At 62.5% G+C, this 17370-nt stretch overlaps 1 protein-coding gene across 8 annotated transcripts in view; it reads right to left on the bottom strand.

Annotated features, from left to right (window-relative positions):
• The window catches only part of Kiaa1671 (KIAA1671 ortholog), a 104803-nt gene that overhangs the window by 40143 nt on the left and 47290 nt on the right, over positions 1–17370 (bottom strand). Inside the window, exon 1 of one of the 8 annotated variants that reach the window (XM_074061045.1) lies at positions 9488–9639. The exons of the other annotated variants lie outside the window; for them this stretch is intronic. Within the exon in view, the coding sequence (XP_073917146.1) occupies positions 9488–9538 (51 nt within the window). The 5' untranslated portion in view covers positions 9539–9639. Of the gene's footprint in view, positions 1–9487; positions 9640–17370 lie in introns of those variants that run through there. 8 annotated transcript variants of the gene reach the window in all.

Here is a 17370-nt window from a genome sequence, read left to right as displayed (position 1 = left end):
CCAAGTGCTGGCATTACAGGCATACGGCACTGCATCCGGCTCCATTTCACCACCTTGCTCTCCGCCGGCCGTCAAAGCGGCACCACCGGCCAGTCTACACCCAGCACCTCTTTTATTCGAGTCAGTACCTCACACCCAGCTGAAGGTCAGAGCTGCCCAGAGAACACTTTAATGGCCGGACACTGTCCCTGGGGCTGGGGACCTGGCAGTGCAGCTGACATCCCCTCTTCCCCAGTCCTCGGGTGACAGAGGAAGTGCCACCCTGCTGGCTCTGAGTGGGACTTGTCCTGTGAGGCTGCCCAGCCCCCGGGGGCCAGGTGACACGAACGAGTGAACGAGCGAACTTGGGACAAACCCCTCGTCATGGATCGCACAGGGTTTTAAGTCCATTTGCTGGGAGTCCAGTGAAACCAAGGTGGACTGTACAACTGGCACGAGGACTTTGCAGAAAGCCAGATGTGGGGACCCCACGAGGGGACAGGGATCCAACTTGTGCCCATTTTACAGGCGGGGCACCTGGAGGCCTGGCAAAGTGACATCTCAGTCATATGTCCCCAACCTCAGCTGCCACCAGCCCACACACGGGGATTTAGTGACCCAGCAGCGTGTCCCCCGGGCAGCAGTGGCCTGTCCCTGCCACCCGGCCAGCTGTAAATCAGAGCCACACGCAGTCGGAGAGGCCCGGCCACTGCTCCACCTCGGGTGATGCGGGGGCTCCCATGGCGCCTGACCCCCCTCACAGACGTGAAGGGAAACGCAGGTGACAGGCGAGGCTGACTGACGCTCATGGGTGGAACCCCCGGTGACGGCGGCACTCCCTATGTGACAAGGACGAGCTCACGCAGTCGTCACCCTCCGCTTCCTTGTCTTGTGCATTCAGCATTTATAGAGCGCCAACTGTGTGAGCCCGGGAAGGGAACGCTGCTCTCGAACCACCACCATCCTTCCTCCTTCCCCGCTGCAGCTCAGTGCACCAAACATCTATTGGGCGCCTACTGTATATCTGACCCGGGACCTGCAGGAAAACGGGCGTCTGTCTGTCTCCCTGGTCAGGACCTCCAGGCCTGATGATCCTCCAGAGCTGGGAGGGGCACAGGTGGCCGGGAAGGAGCCGCAGGCAGAGAAGGGGCTGTGGGGTGGCGGAGCTCGAGGTAAACAAAAGTGGCCAACGTCTAGGGACTCCAGATGCTCTGTCCAGGGCAGGGAGGGGACACCAGCCCACGTCTGCCTTCCGAGTGTGGCGCGGCCAGCGACAGCACGGCTGGTGTCCTTGGTCCCTTCCCCATCCTCCCAAGCAGACGCTGGAGGAAGACTGCAGACTTCGCACCCAAGGCCCCAGCTATGGAGGGGGCAGGAGGTGCTGACCTCAGAGCTGGGCACAGAGGCTCACGGATGACTCCAGGGACACAGTGTCGGCTTAGAGGTGTGGGGGCTTTGATCCAAGCTGCAAATCCCTTCCCACGGCCCACAGTGAGCCCCATGTCCCTGTCCCTCCCGTGTGACCACTGCCAGCCATACGGAAAAGCAGGAGAGGCACCATGGGACTTGTGAAGCTGCGATGTTGCCATTGCACCTGCCCTTGCAGCAACAGGCCACCAGGAGCGGCCTCAGGCAGGAGCTCTGGCCACCCCAGGCGCCAGGCCTGGTGAGGAAGCCAGCAGGTGTAGAAGCCACAGCTGTCCCCACAGGGTCCCGCCTGACCTCCCATCCCACGGACCCCAGGGTGTGACAGAGAGAGTGGCTGGCTACGTGGCTGTGCCTTGACACCCCGGGACAGGGGAGAACAGTCCTCAGTGTGACTCCTGCAGGTCCCGGCCATGTGCCCCGCAGAGCAACTGAAGTCATGAAGCAGCCACACACGCGGTGACTTTCTGCCCACGGGGACCCTGACGTCATGGCCAGGACACCACAGGGGCCACGAGGTCAAACAGCCCTCCCGCACCCCGTCCCAGCCTGGGAGGCGCCGGCCCAGCCGAGCTCACGTGGCAAGTCCCTGCACTGTCCCCTTAGGTCATCCACACAGGAGCAGGAACTGAGGACAAAGGCGGCTTTCACCATGCCGGGCGGTGTGCAAACACAGGACGGCAGGGCCGGGTGTGGCCCCCGGCACGCCCCTGGGAAGGTGGCCAGGGCCAGCCGGCCCAGGCAAGCCAGGCACCGTGCTCTGCTTTGCTCTGCCCGCCCCTGACCCCTGACCCCTGACCCCGGCCCCCCACCTCCGCCCCCAGCCCTTGGCCCCGACCCCCGCCTGGCTCCTCTGCCGCCTTGGCCCCCTCGGGCCCCCGGCAGGGCGAGGGAGGAGGAAATGGAAATGTCACACAGTCCGCTGAACATGGAAGGAGGGAGGTGCCCATGGGTCACGGCGAGCCATCCGCGTGAACTGACCCGGGCGGCAGGGCTGGACGCCGGGGGTCCGCACATTGCCCTGTGGAGCTGCCGTGTGACCCGCGAGCCACTTCACCTGTGCGAGCCTCATTCCTGACCTGTAAGGTGCGGGTGACGCCAGTGTCTGACCCGCGGCTGCCAGGGAAGGGCAGAACCCGGTCCCCCCAAATTCTTATGCTGAAACCCCCAACTCCAAACGCCCCCAGCCCTGGACGACACGGGAGACAAGCCTTTAGCGAAGTGACGACGTTAGTTATCGTGACGCCACGGGGTGGCCCTGATCCAGGCCAACGCGGGGCAGGCACACTGTGGGGACAGGTGAGGCCACCGAACGAACGCTGGGCCCGTGGAGGGCGTGACCGGGATGAGGCCACACAGCAGGCCCAGAGCCCGGGGTCCTGACCCCTGGCCCGGTGACCAGGCCAGGGTCCAGGGAATTGGCTCAGACATGGAAACCGTGTGACCAGATCTCAGCCCCTTTGCAGTTCTGCAAAGTCCCTGTGCCCGCCGGTGACACAGAGGGTTTTAGGACAGGCGAGGCCAGCAGGACACGTTCGCCCCTCTGCTATGAGCATCTCGGGTGGACGGCAGCCGCAGACACGGGCTGCTTCTCTCCTGGCACACTGAGGCGTGAGCAAACCTCCCTCCATCTTTACTCCCACTCTGCGCTGTGTCCCTTTGTGCCCCTGGTGTGTCCCAGCACCCTTGAGGACACCGAGACCCAAGGAGGGTCAGGTCCCTTGCAGAAAACGGGGCAGTGTACACCGCACCCTACACTCCCTCTGTGGACGTGAAATTCCCTCTAGATAGACGGCTTTTTAAAATTTTTTGGTGGGAGTGGGGCTTGAACTCATGGCTTCACACTGGCAAGCAGGCGCTGGACCACGTGCGCCAGTCCTCCAGGCCATTTTGCCCTGGCTACTTTGGAAGTGAGGTTCTCGAGAACTGTTTGCCTGCGCTGGCCTTGAACTCCCATCTCAGCCTCCCCCGTAGCTGGGATTACAGGCGTGAGCACCAGCGCCCGGCCAGCTGACTTTAAATACCCACTGTGAACGTGGTGCAGATGGCGGTTTCACTGCACTGCTCAGAAAGGAAAGACAAGAAACACTTAGCACGCACCCACAACAGTTCCAAATATTTGGGACCGGTGGCTGGTGGCCCAAGGACACCGAGGACGACTCTACCAACCGTGGACGTCAGAGGCTCTAACGGGGAGAAGAGACCCAGGTCTCACGCCACCCCACCCCCACGCGACCACCGCACAGTCCCGTCCTCCTGTCCTGCGTCCTGTCCTCTGCACAGAGGCGGCAGGTGTGGGAGGCTCAAGAGTGCTGGCGCACGGAGCCCTCTGCTGGCCACACCTGGAGCTTCCCTGCCCCTGCGCCCGCACCAGGCAGCAATGGCACCCTGTGGGCGGCACGGTTCACCAACCGACTACTGTGTGCCTGCAGCTCCCCTCCTGCCTCCACACCAGATATGGGGCCTCCATCTCCAGACAAGAAAGGCCCCAGGTGGAGAAGCTGCAAGGACGGGATTTGAACCTGCTCCCTCGGCCTGGGAGAAAGCGCAGGAGGAACTTTGCGGAGAATCCAGCCCGGTCTCCATCACACCAACAGGAGACTGAGGCCCAGAGAGGGCCAGCGACTGCCCCAGGTCACACAGCAACCACACCCAGACTCCCGCCACCCGGAACCTCTCCCGCCCAGCTTCCACCCTGCGTCTCTCATTCCTTTCCACAGTCACAAGATTGTCACATCCTTGTCACCGCCCTAAGCCTGGAATGTCTGAAACTGGGCAGCGAGGACCAGTCCTCCCCCTGAGAGCCGGGTCCCTTCACCTCGGCACAAAGCCCCCTCTCCCCAGCATGGCGGGCGCTGAGGTCCACCGAGGGCCAGAGTGGGCTTCAGGCTTGGGGCCACTGGTGCCCCAGGGTTCTTTTTCATTTCTTTGCAAGGTAAGAAACGTGTTCAGGGAAGTCGAGGCCACTGTGGTCTGATGGGCAGCGCAGTGGTCCTGGGAGCGGCCATGCAGGGAGATACAGACTGAAACTGCGGCTGGGGCCCCGGGAAGCTGGCCAGGCCCAGCTGAGCTCCCCAGGCGCCTCTTTCCTGGGGCTCAGACCCAGTGAGAAGCACCGGGGACAGCTGGCCTCAGATCAGAGATGTCCGGCAGGGATTTCCCTCCGGTGTGCAGCCGGCGGGAGGCTGGGGGAGAGGGCTAGGGAAAGACTTCAAATGCAAGCAGCGAGTCCACAGCTGAGTCCTGATCCGCCCAGACCCTGAGTGCCCAGCGGAAGTGGATGCTGGGCACCACTTGCACCAGCCCTGCTCTTGAGAAGGGGTCGCTCCTGATGCCTCTCTCCCCTGCTTGTGTCTGGCTCACCAGCAAATCCTATGGCTGGCTGGCCTCACGAACAGACCCAGAGTCCCCTGACCTCTCTCCACCACCTCTCCTGCCCCAGCTGTCTGTCCCCCGCCCGGCCACCATGTTGGTCCTCAGCCTCCTGCTCTGCCTTGGTCCTGCCTTGGTCTGTTCTGTGCACAGCGGCAGAGGGATCTGTTCAAAGCCCATGTGACATTCTTCTGTGGCTCCAATGCCCTTAGGGCACACGCAGTTGTCAGAGTGACCACGAGACCCCCTGCCCAGGACCCTCAGGTCACTGCTGGTCCCCTCCCCACCCTGGATCCTTGCTTTTTGCACCTGCTCGCTCAGACCCCAGGGCTTTTGCACCGGCTGCTTCCTTTTCCCCAAGCCATCCCTGGCCTGTTTCCTCTCCTTGTCCACTGTCTCTGTCACCTTCTCAGATTGGGACACGTGGTCCAGCCTGGCCTGGCCCTCCTAAGCCCTCCTGCCTGCTGCCTTCCCGTCCACAGTGAGCTCTGGCTCCTCCCGGTTACCCCATGTCCCTGTGCTGTGTTTCCTGCCTGAACACCCTGCTGGGATGAGAGTCCCTGGCGACCTGACTGTCCACTGGTGGACCCGGAACAGGCTGGCCACATGACCAGTGGCACCGAGGCCCTCCGTGTGCAGCATTGCGTGGGCTGTGCACATCTGGTCAGCACCAAGTGGGCCGGCTTTGCTTGCTCTGCCTCGCTGCAGGAAGCTGTGGTCGGCAGCTCCACGCCACACAGGTTTTCCTGAGGCCCCTGCTCTATTAGGAAGTGACCTAGGGAGGACAGGAAGGCAGAGATCCCAGTCCCAAGGTCTCAACTACAAGGCCCTGACCCTTGACCCCAACCCTAGGTGCCAACCCCAGGCTCTGACCCTAAGACTCCAACTCCAAGGCTCTGACCCAGGGCCCCAGCCCCAAGGTCCTGTCCTCCACTTGCATCTGGGCCTCACAAAGGAAGCCACAGACTTGGTGACGCACACCATCCTGTGACCCAAACTCAGCCCCAAGACAAACAGACGAACAGCCCCAAAATAGCTGGTTCTCGTGTTTCAGCCACAGCAGAGCCGAGGCAGAAGTGGGAGCATCAGGAGCTTGCCAAACTAGCTTTGGGCAATTTTCAGACCCCGAGTTCAAATCCCAGCTCCGCTGTCTGGTGTCAGGGAGCTGTGTGACCCCCTCAGGGCCCCAGTCGGTCACCTGCAAGTGACAAATAACAATGTCGCCTCCCAGGGTGTGTGGAGAGTCGCGTGCGGAAGGAAGTAGCCAGAGGACAGGGCTGTCACACAACTGCTGTCCCCACTGTCACCAGAGGGGAAGACAGGCCAGGAGGGGACACAGCTAAGCAAGCGAGTCACAGTGCAGTCTGGTGGCAGCCGTGCTAAACACCCTACACATTTTCCATCAAAAGCCTTGTGGTGGAGTTGAGTGTGCACAGACGGAGCTTTGCGATTCCAGCAGAAAACAAGGCATTTGTCCCCGTCACTGTGTGGACACAGAGCCATCCAACCCCAGACCTGCAAGAGGGCTGAGGGCAGGGGAAGGACGGGAACCAGCAGGGGCCGCTCCTTCCTCCCATTTCTGTGCCCCATGGCTGCTTCCTGAAGGACCCGGGCTCCCACACGTGGCCACCGGGGTTTCAAGGCCACCAGGTTCACCTGTGACCCCCGCCCCACAGTCCCCAGCACAGCTGAGCAGGGCCCTTGCTGCAGGTGACCAGAGTGAGAAGCGGTGAGCCTTGGCCTCAGAGGACTCGGGCAGTGGGGAAGTGAGGAGCAGCCCCCGACCCTGTGCAAGTGCCAGCCCCACCTGCAGATGGGGAAACTGAGGCTCAGAACAGCAAAATGACTTGCCAAAAGCCACACAGCCCGAGAGGCAGTGTCCAGGCTGCAGGCCGGGCGTAACTTCCCATAGCGGTCTCCCGTGGTGAAGGGCACAGTGCACAGGGAAGGTTTTCCGGCAGTGCCCGTCCCCTGGGCCTGGGGTCTCAGGTCCCCACTGAGAGTCCCCGAGGGGGACACGGGCTCTGACCGTCCTAGCTGGGGGCCGTGGAATGGCTATGTAGCCTTCCTGGGCCTCAGTCTCCCTGGCTGCACAATGTGGGGGGAATGAGAGCTACCCTGAGGCTCTTGCAAGGAGACATTTTGGGACTTCGCCTGTGCTCTTGGGGGGCAGCGGTGCGATGGCAGAGCCTCCCCCGTCAACAAGTGACTCAAAACAGCCCGACAGGCAGCCATCAAGCTAGGGTTACTAATGACCTGCCGCGGAAACTCGAACTCGATCCCCCCCCCGCCGGGTTTCTCCCCCCAGAGCAGACCTGCAGCTCTGTCGTTGACGGTGACCCAGGTCACCAACAGGAAGCCACCAACAGGGACGACATAGCCTCAGCCCAGGCTCGACCGACTGCTGGGGGTGACAGGAAAAACCTGGTAAAGACTCGGGCTGAACCATGGCTACTGAACACTGGGGTAACCTCAGTGTCCAGCCATGGGGGATTGTTAGCAGCAGCCGGGCTGGTGATAAGCGGGTGTTGGAGAAGGGCAGACCGTGTGCCCACCTCGTGCTGCTAAGTGACGTGGCAATGCCTGTGTGGCCACACTACAGGGACACCCAGGACTCAGCCCCTCACAGCCAGCATTAGGACGCCCTGTCACCAGCAAATGACCAAATCCAATGTGAGACCCGGGATCAAATCCCACACAGAAGAGAGACAAGAGGGGAAACGGGAAGGCCAATGTGGCCGCTCGTCCCCGGCTGGTGTGGGGTGGGACGGGGGACGTCGATGAGAAGATGTTGGAGTTGGGGGGGCTGCAGTGTGGGGACGGATGGACGGGGGACGCTGTGGGGTGGGGAGAGCCCCTCCTTCGCTCTGTGCTGGGTCCTGTGGTCAGCAGGTCGTCCGTGAACCTGACCGGCTTCCTGACCGGGAAAGAGGAAGCCCAGCTTCGAGGGTTCAGAAACTGAGTGCAGATTTCGCAGGAGGGCCCACGAGGAAAGGGGACGGGACCGTGACCCCACTCTGCAGACGAGGAAGCTGGGGTCCCTGGGGCCACACGGCTCTGTGGCACGCAGGCCCTCAGACTGTAAGGCTGATGGTGCCTCGAGACACCTGTCCCCAGCTGTGCCCCGCGACTCGGGGGACAGGGACATTGTGGTTGGCTTGCGCAGCCAGTGACAAGCCCATGTGACTTCCTTAACACCCTGGCACTGTCACCCACAGGAAGTGGGTGGCTGCGTGGAAATCCCTAGCTGTGACACATTAGGAAAGACCACCTGGTCTGCCTCATCCCACCAGATGGGGAAACCGAGGCCCGAGAGGAAAAGACTTGCCTGAGGTCACATAGAGGATGGGGACGAGGCCAGGCGGGTTGCTGTGTGTCTTTCCATCCACAGTGCCAGGCTGAGCCCGTGCCATTCCTGTGACCGGCCACGGGCACGGCGTGTCCCCACTCTCAGCCCCTGCCCAGCGCTCTGCCACTGTGCCCCCCGCCCGGCGTCACCCTTCCCCCGCACTAGTGTCACCCGCCAGCTCCCAACGCCCAGTGCTCAGCTTCCCGGGGTCTTCCTGGACCCCACGCCCTGTGGGACCACGTCCCCAGCCCGGCGCACTCGCTCTGTGTTCCCATTCCTGCCCGGTCCCCGCAGACGTGAGTCCCCAAGGTCGGGGACCGCGCTCAGCCCCCGCGGGGGTGGACGGTCTGCGGAAGCCCAGCTCCCATGCTGTGCCTCGGTCACCTTGACGCCCCAAGCCCTGCGCAGGCCACCAAGGTCCTCCGGACACTGTGAACCCAGGACTCAAGCCTAAAACCCTGCGGTGGTTTCCTTCTTCTCTGGGCTCTTGGGGACTTCCAGGCTGCAGCCGCCTTTGTGTACGGTTTTTGAAGACACAAAACAAGCCAGCGCTCATTGCAGGGACCCGGGGACCTGGCAGCCGTGGCGGCAGGGCTTGAGGAGGACACCTGGTGGGGGACGGCTGAAGGACAGTGTTTCCTGAAGTCGTATTTTTAGGAGCTCTGGAAAATTCCCTGGGTGGGAAGGCATCTGAAGTATTTGCAAACACTCAGAGGGAAGTCGTCTTTCCAAAAAACGTTCCTTCTGAGCCTTTTCAGGCCAGCTGTGAATGCTCTGGAAAACTCCCCACACCCTCCTGTCCACAGGGCCCACCGTCAGCTGTGCCCAGCCCGTGGCCTCGCCAGTGAGGCAGCAAACCCAGACAGGGCGAGCAACTTGCCCGGGGACACACGGCAGGTCTGCGTCCGAACGCCCAAGGAAAGCTCTGTGCCCCACAAAGCACTTCGGGATGGGCCTCCCGACTTTCACGCCGTGCCAGGTGCCAGAGGAAGTTCTGAGGGTTCTTCCTCTGTTACGGGCGGGGGGCGGGGGTCACTTTTGACTTCTGCTCAGTAAGTTTGGAGAAAGAACCCAAAATCTACTACTTTCATCTCATAAAAGACAGGACATGTTCTTGTACCCACAAAAGCAATTGGACGCGATTCCAGCACACAGAACAGTTTTGAAATCCGAGAGACCCACTAATGCTGCCCGGTCACCGCAGGGGACACCCTAGGTCCCCGCGCTCTGGGACAGGGATCCATGTCCCAGCTCTGGGTCCCGAGCTCCCTGCAAGCCTGCTGCACCCCCACCCCAGCCCTCTGTCCCCGAGGACCCGCAGGGCGGGAGGATGGCAGCGGGGTGCAGGCCGGTCACACTCACCCACAGGTGGCACAGGAGCTTCAGCAGGCCAGGGCAGTAATAGTGCTCCATCCCCGGCCCTGCTACACAGACAGACAGACAGACCACACGGGGCTCCTCTGGACGGGCGGCTCCTCCCCCTCGCTAGCTCGCTCGCTTTGCCCCTTGCTCAGTTGTCACACAGCCCGCCCGCCCGCGAGTCAACTTCAAGGCTGCATGAATCATTCAGGAGAGGGCTGTCGGCCAGGCCAGCAGCCAGACGCCGGGGGAACAGCCATGGCGGAGGGCCACGGCCGCTCTGGGGCCCCCGTGCTGCCCTGTCCTGCCCCGTACTGGCCTGTGCTGCCTCTGTGCTGCCCTGTCCTGCCCCGTGCTGCCTGGTGCCGGGAGCCAAACTGCTGATCATCCAAGGGTCCCAGGGGCCTGGCATGAGGGGACAGGGGTCCGGCTGTGCAGCAGGACAGGGAAGAGGAAGCCAGGGATCCCATGTGTGTGTGTGTGTGTGTGAGAGAGAGAGAGACAGAGAGAGAGAGAGAGAGACAGAGAGAGAGAGAGAGAAGGAGACAGAGAGAGAGAGAGAGAGAAGGAGACAGAGAGACAGAGAGAGAGAGAGAGAGAGACAGAGAGAGAGAGAGAGAGAGAGAGAAGGAGACAGAGAGAGAGACAGAGACAGAGAGAGAGAGAGAGGGACAGGGTGCGGGAGCGTGTGTCCAAGCGTGTTCAGCAGTGATGTGGCGTGTGCGTGTACACAGGCCTGTGTGCTTTCTCTCCTGATGTCTCACCTCCAGGGACCGCTGTGTCCACACAGGGAAGGAGATAACACAGGGGGCCCCATCGGCTCACAGGGTCCCCATCCCGACAGCTGCCCCTCTCCTGTCACCTTGCTGAAACTCCCCACAGCCATGGAAGAAGAGCTTGCCGCCTTCATGCTACAGATGGGGACACTGAGGCTCAGACAAGGCCGGGGCTTGAACCAGGTCACGAGGCAAGTGGGTAGCTAAGTGCAGGTCGAGCCCGAGCCTCCCAGACACAAGTCCACCCTGCGAGCGGCCTGGCCAACACGGGGGGCAGCGTCCACACCATCGTCTGCAGCTGCCGCAGGCATGGTGGGGACACGGAGTCCAGACCACAGCATCCACTCAGTTCTCAGTGACGCCATAAGGGCCGCGGTCAGCTGCACGGTCCACACGAGGAGGCTGCGGTCCAAGTGGACACACCTGGCCCCAGCTACGCGGGAGGAGAGGGAGGGAGGCTGTGTTCGAGGCCATCCGGGTAAAAGCACGGACCTTATCTCAAGACTCAAACCCAGGCCTGACCGGCCCCAGGGTCCTCGCTGGACACCATCTCCAAGGCAGGCCGGGACGTCCAGCTGCTGAGCGGAGCAGGACGGGAGCCACCTGGCAGAGGCTCGGGCTGGGCCCAGCTCACAGCCTCAGGACACCCGGCCCCTGTGTGCTGCGGACGTCAGACCCACAGCCCCCGGCCAAGGCGAGGGAACAGGAGTCCACTTGAGCAGGCGGGAGGGGGCTGGGCTCAGCGGCCAAGGCCTGGCCTGCCGGGGACTCAGCGCTCCAGGTCAGTCAGTCATCCATTCTGTCCTGCTTCCTGCAGGCCCCAGGTCTCAGCAGCTCACTGCCTGATGACAAATGGTCCAGGGTGGCCCCCGCTGGTGGCACAACCAGGGAACATCAGAACAGACAGAGGCCAGTACCTGCTTCCCAACTGCTGACTGACCGACTGACTGACAATAGTCCCAGCTGATGGCACAGCCAGAGCCCCGCTAAGAGAAAGTACAGCTGAGGGCTGGGGTCGGGTCAGCCCTACCAGGCTGGCTGGTGGCAGGGGGGCAGCTGACCACTGCTGACTGGGGCTGGGGTCTTGTTCGATGACAGTTGGCCTTGCTAACCGAGGGCCACAAGGGGCCAGCCCTGCCATCCTGCCGCCCTGCAGAGGCTGAAGTCGCCTCCTAGTGGCTGACAGAGCCAGGGGCTGGGGGCTGCCGAGGCCCACTGCCCACTGTCACAATGGCCCAGGAGGGGGAAGGGCTGGGAGGGCACAGAAGACGCTGGAGATGGGGCAGGAAGGAAGATGGAGGGAGGCGAGAGAGGAGGGCAGCAGGAGAGGAAGGGAGAGTGGGAGAGGCTGGAGGTGAGGGGCCAGGGACACTGGGGAGATAGAGAGAGAGAGAGAGAGAGGCTATTGAGGGGAGTGAGGAGCCAGGGTGGAGAGCGACATGGACCTTAAAGGAAGCCTGGAGAAACCAGGCGAGACAGATGGCTGGCGAGGAGGCCAGGGACAAGGAGAACAGCACAGCTGGGCAGCACACCAGAGCAGGTGGCCTGGGGGCGGGGACTCCAGGGGACAGACAGAGAGGGGCAGGGGGCCAAGAACAAAAGTGTTCTCCAAAGTCAGGCCTGGAAGGTCCACAGTGGGTGTAGGACCAGCCCAAGATGGCAGACGCACCCAAGCTCCCAGCCAGAGATGGCAACAGTCACAGGGCTGCCCCCAGAGGCCGTGGCCCCCACCTCACCCACTACCCATTAGACCAGGGTGGCCGCGACTCTGTCCCCCGGGGATGGAGGCCAGGTTGGGGGTGAGGTCAGACTGAGTACCCCTCGCCCTCCTCCACCCGCAAACAGGTGTGACCAAGCACCCCACGCACACACCTCGTGAGCCCCCATCTTTCCTGGGAGAAACGCCAGCTGCCCCTCCACCCCAGTCCTGCCCATCTTGCACCGTCTGACCCCACCTGGAGACAGTGACCTCCCTGTGATGACCTGAAAGGTGACCCTGAAAGACACGCCTTTGCACACAGCCACCCTGGATCACGGAAGGCTGGACTTTGAAGGTCCTTGTCCCCCTCCAAAATGCAGGTGCTGGAACCTGACCCCAAGGGGAAGAGGGCGTTATGAAGGGGGGGGCCTTGGGAGGTGACCACAAGGGTCCCTCGTGGACGGGACAAAGCCTTATAAAAGGGTGTGTCTCCCCCTTAGCTGACCCCCTCTGGAAACGCCTCTGGGAGGCGGATGCCTTACTAATCTAGGTGACAGTCAGCGTTCTCCGTCACACAGCCCAAAGGGACTGAGACACCAGGCAGGCTGGACCTCACACTCAACGTCAAGCGTCCTTAAAAGAGAAAAAAAGATGCCACCGTGGAGGGGCAGGCTGGATTAGAACAGGCAGAGACTGGAGTGACACAGAGACCAGCGCGATGCAGCCACAAGCCAAGGGATGTCCAGGGCCACCAGAGCTGGCGGACAGGGATGACCCCCCCGGGGCCCTTGGGGGGCTGCGCCCAGCAACACCTGGCTCTCTGGCCTCCAGAGCGGCGGAGGGAGAGTTCATTCTTACTGTTTGACCAGGTGCACGGGTCCTCAGGGAAGGCCGCCCGGTCCTCACCTGGGGTCTAGGTTAGATTTAAATGTCCTGTCACTGCAGCCTGTGGCCAGAGGGCCCCCGGGCTCCTCCCCACGGTGACCGTCCCCAAATTCTCCTCCTGCCACACCTGCCACAGGAGACCTGGGCCGTTCTCACGGAGGTCACTCATTCATTCATTCCCAAAGACCTCGTGTGGGTGCAAAGGACCCAGTGAGCTGCTGGGGGCTCAGCTTTCTGCAGGCGTCCTTAAAGCTGAGGGCGGCTTCACAAGGAGGACGGCGGCCGAGAGCCATGGCTCCTCCTGGCGCCCTGTTTTGGCTCGCTTGAATTCATTTGCCCGTTTCACTCGGGGACCTTGCGTGCTGTGAGGCAGACTTGGCTGCTCTGAGATGGCCGGCCTGGTCCACGGGCCTGCAATTCTGCTCGGACACCGGCTGGGCCACGCACCTCCTGTCCCTGCGGCCCAGCTCCAGGATGCGTGACCCTCCAGGGCCCCCGGCCACTGGGCTGCTCGTCACTGGCCCGGGCAGAGGAGGTGCCCGCAGGCACCTCATCACCATTGCGCGGCCATCAGAGCCTTCACCACCCGGCCTCCACTACGGCCATCGTGTGAGCCCTTCCTCCGCCAGGTGGCCCGGCCTCCCACTTTGCTCAGGCGGTGCCGCTGCTCGAGGCCTCTGCGCCCAGCAAACTCACCCAGCTCTCAATCCCGGCCCTGACCAGAGCAGACTGAGCCCCCGTTCCTTCAGGAACACGGGGTGAGGGACTGTGTCCCCTCACGGGCTGTGAGCTCCCCACAGGCAGGCTGGGTCCCTGTCATCCCTGAGGTCCCTGAGCGGGGACACAACCTGGCGCTCAGCAGGTGCTCTGTCATGGTCCCCAGGTCCCCTAGCACTAGGCCTGCTGAGAACAGTCATTCTTGTGTCTGCCGGTCAGTCGGGCATCGAGGACAGAAGCTGTCCATGGGGACACATATCCAGGGAGGGAAGCATGTCTCACACTGGGGCAGCCGAGGAAGTTGGAGGCACGTGCTGGCTGTGTGACGCCACACTGCTGATCCAACCTCTCTGAGCCCCTGGCCCTTTCTGTAAAATAAGAACAGGACCGTGCTGCCCCAGGGTCACTGGGAGGAGTGACGAGAGAACAGGGTGCTCAGAGCCCGGGACAGGGAGGGCTCAAAGTGTCTTCACTGTGGCTGCCCGAGGTCAGCCGGAAGGAACAGGCGTGGGTTCAAATCCCAGCTGTGGCCCCACAGAGCGTCACCTGCACGAGGCTGACAGCATCCACAGCGAGGGTGCAGACGCCTCCCCCCTCACAGATGAGACCATCAACCATGCACCTGGCTGACCGCTAGGCTCTGTCCATGGAAGCCAAGTGTGGAGAGTGAGGGACACACAGGAGGCTGAGGGAGGCCAGGCCTGGCCCTCAGATGCCTCACAGACTACAGAGAGAAGCACTTGGATTGTGGCACTGCAGGGTAATGGGCCCACGGGAAAGGGCGCAACCCTGGAGGGCTTCTGAGAGGAGGAGGCTTCAAGGATGTTGAAATGCTCCTCTTCTGAAGAGACCCTCAGTTCGAGTAGGCGGTTCAGCATCTCTGGACAGATGGCCACATAGCCAGAAAGGCCACTTCTACATCCATGGCCTCTCACTGTGGGCTATCCCTCACCCACACACACATCGAAACCGTGAGCCCTGCTGGGGACGCCCAACCCCAGGGCAGCTCTGACTTCAGTCCACGGAACAGAAACGGCCTGGGCGGCACGGGGCAGGACAGTGGGACGGATGGACATGGGGACATCGGTTTCTAGGGTTCAGAGCTGAGGCCAAGGTACAAGGAAGGAAGTGGGGAGCAGGTCGCCCCCACGCTGCCCCCTGGTGGCCACGTCTGGTCACTGCACAGGAAGTAGGTTCTCAGCGGCCTCCTTCCTGGCCATGGGGCCACAGGGTCCCCACGCGGGCCAGGGGCCACCCTCGTCTGAGCTCAGCCCAGGTCCCTTGTGCCCCCGACAGGCCTCGGCGCCTAAGTGAGCGGCTGGCACAGCCTGACCTGTCCTGTCACCCCCAGAACACAGATTTAAAAGAAAAATTGTTTTTGCTCCAACATATAAAAATGGCACGCGGTCACGTCAAAGCCAGGCCATCGTTTTTGCTTGGACAGCGCTCAGGGGCGGGGCAGATGGACCGCGGCCGGCTCCTCTGTCTGCTCCTGGTCGTCACCACGCTCCGTCCCTTCCCGCCTGGCTCAGGGCTGGGAGGAGCCTGCAGAGGAGCTGGGAACCCGGCTGATGGGTGCCGAGGGGGACTGGCCCCCAGGACGCCCCAGAGAGGGGGTCTGGGGTTCATGGGGTGGTGGAGTCAGTCCGGCTGTGTCCTCAGAACCCTGTCCTCCCGCTAATCCTCTGTCTTCCCGGTCTTCCCCCTGCCAGGTGGCCAGGGCCATCTTGCCGCTCCACCTGTCACCATCCCCTGCCTGTCACACCCAGCAGACATGGCGTCCCTGCAACCCGCCCTGGAGGACGAGCGGCTCCCTCCCTCTGTTGGGCGAGTGACCTGTCCCCTACTTAGCTGGTGACTCACATGCGTCCCCCTTCGTTCATCAAATATTTCTGGTGCTGTCATCCTGCCACTCTGGTTTTCGGGGAGGCGGAGCCGACAGGTGGCAAACAAGTAAGCGGTGAAGAGTGGGGAAGTCGGGTTGTGGGGAAGAGGCAGGTGGGGCGGCCCGAAAGGGACCAGCGTGGACACAGCCCCAGTGCCACCCACAACCACGCGCAAGCAGAGTGTGCAGGGCAGAATAGTATTCAGCCCTGAAAAGGACTAACTTCCTGCCTCATGGCACGACAGCAGGCGCCACGCAGAAGCCAGGCGGCGTGACTCCATTACGGGGAGCGCAGGGGAGGAAGGTCAGCCCAGGGGCAGCAGGGACGAGGCCCCAGGGGCGGGAAGGTGGAGTCACCTTGGGGCTGACGGTTTTACAACTTGGTGGACACGATAAGCCATTTGAATGACAAACGACATGGTGTTCGTTAGGTCTCAACAAACAGATCGATCTAAAAAGTGAGCCACGATCAAGAAAGCGCTGACTCAACCACAGTCCTCCCTGCGGAGGCCACGCAAGCCGGCCACGGCCACGGGCGGTGACACAGGCTCACTCTGGGGTGACAGGCGCCTCACAAGTCCCTCTGGACTGCAGGTCAGACCCTGGGTGTTCTCTCCCCACGACCTTGGCCTCGCCATTACCTCCAAAGGACACAGCCGCCCGTTCCTTCTTGAAGACTTAAACCAAGCTCCCTGCTGCTGGAACCTCCCCAAATGGAGACGCGATCCCCTTCCGGGGACTTGGGACCTTCAGACGGGAGACGGGACACAGAGCCAGGCACGTGGTCGGTGCTCAGCAATGGCCAGAGGTCCGAGCCCTCGGCAACCACTCATCTCTGTTCTCCTTCACCCACCTATTCGCCGCTGTGCCTGCCACCCCACGGTGTGGAGCACCTGTAATCCCAGCTAGTCTGGAGGTAGAGGCAGGAGTTCAAGGCTGAGCCACGCAGAGTTAGCAAGACTGTCTCAAGACAAAACCCCGGTCCCACAAAAGGACTGACCCCCCAAGCTCTCACCTCGGCTGTCCTGTGCCCCATGTTGCTCTCTTCCACGCCCTTGCATGTGGGGTTCCAGTCCCAAACGCCCCCCTTTCCTCCTCCCCCACCTGACTCAACCCTGGCAGCTTCAGACCCCTGGACTGAGGGTCGCAGGAGGCCGAGGGGAGTCTCAGGACCCCCCATGTCGGCCGGCACACGGTCAGCCCACAGAAGGACAAACTCATGCTGATGGCGGCTCCTGGGTCCCCAGGCCGGCCGCCAGCCCCGTGGAGGGACCCACGGCTGCCGGGGTACACAACGGAGCCACCCGCGCTGTGACTTGTACAATGGCCGCCTGAGGGGGCTGGGACCCTCATGCTGAGAGGACCCGAAAAGGAACAGGGTGGGGAGCTGAGACCAGCCGAGGCCTGGGCCGAACCCCAGCCCAGCTCTGCCCGTCACCCAGGGCCCTGGCCCAGATGCTTCCCGTCCAGACCTCAGTTTACTCACCGCAAGGAGCCTTCTAAGACGGGGCATGCCATCCTTCCCGTCAGCCAGGACAGTGGAAAAGCCAGCCGGTGCCCCCCGCCCTCCACACCGCAGGGCAGGGCAGCCAAGGGTCCCCGCTGGGGAAGAGACCCCGAGCTAAAAGAGGACTCAATGGCTCTGGCCTCAGTTTCCCCATCTGTAATGTGGGGCTGATGGCAGCGTTCAGGCTGAGCAAGCACCGCACAGGCTGTCATCACCTCCCTCAACCTCATTTAGCAGAGCGCGAAACCCACTCGCTCTCGGCCTCCAGTGGGCGGCAAGGTCCACCTGACCCTGTGCACGCCCTGACCAGCTGCGATCACCGGGGGTGGGCAGAGCCCCAGAATCTCGGGGTGTCGGCCCTGGAGGTCCCAGGCGGCTTTTGCATTGCTGCGCAGCAGAACGGCTGTGGCCAACCCC

The sequence above is a fragment of the Castor canadensis genome, chromosome 18 (assembly GCF_047511655.1).
Source record: "Castor canadensis chromosome 18, mCasCan1.hap1v2, whole genome shotgun sequence".
Lineage (NCBI taxonomy): Eukaryota > Metazoa > Chordata > Mammalia > Rodentia > Castoridae > Castor > Castor canadensis.
Note: the sequence above shows the minus strand (reverse complement) of the source record. Positions and strands in the feature narration are given on the sequence as shown.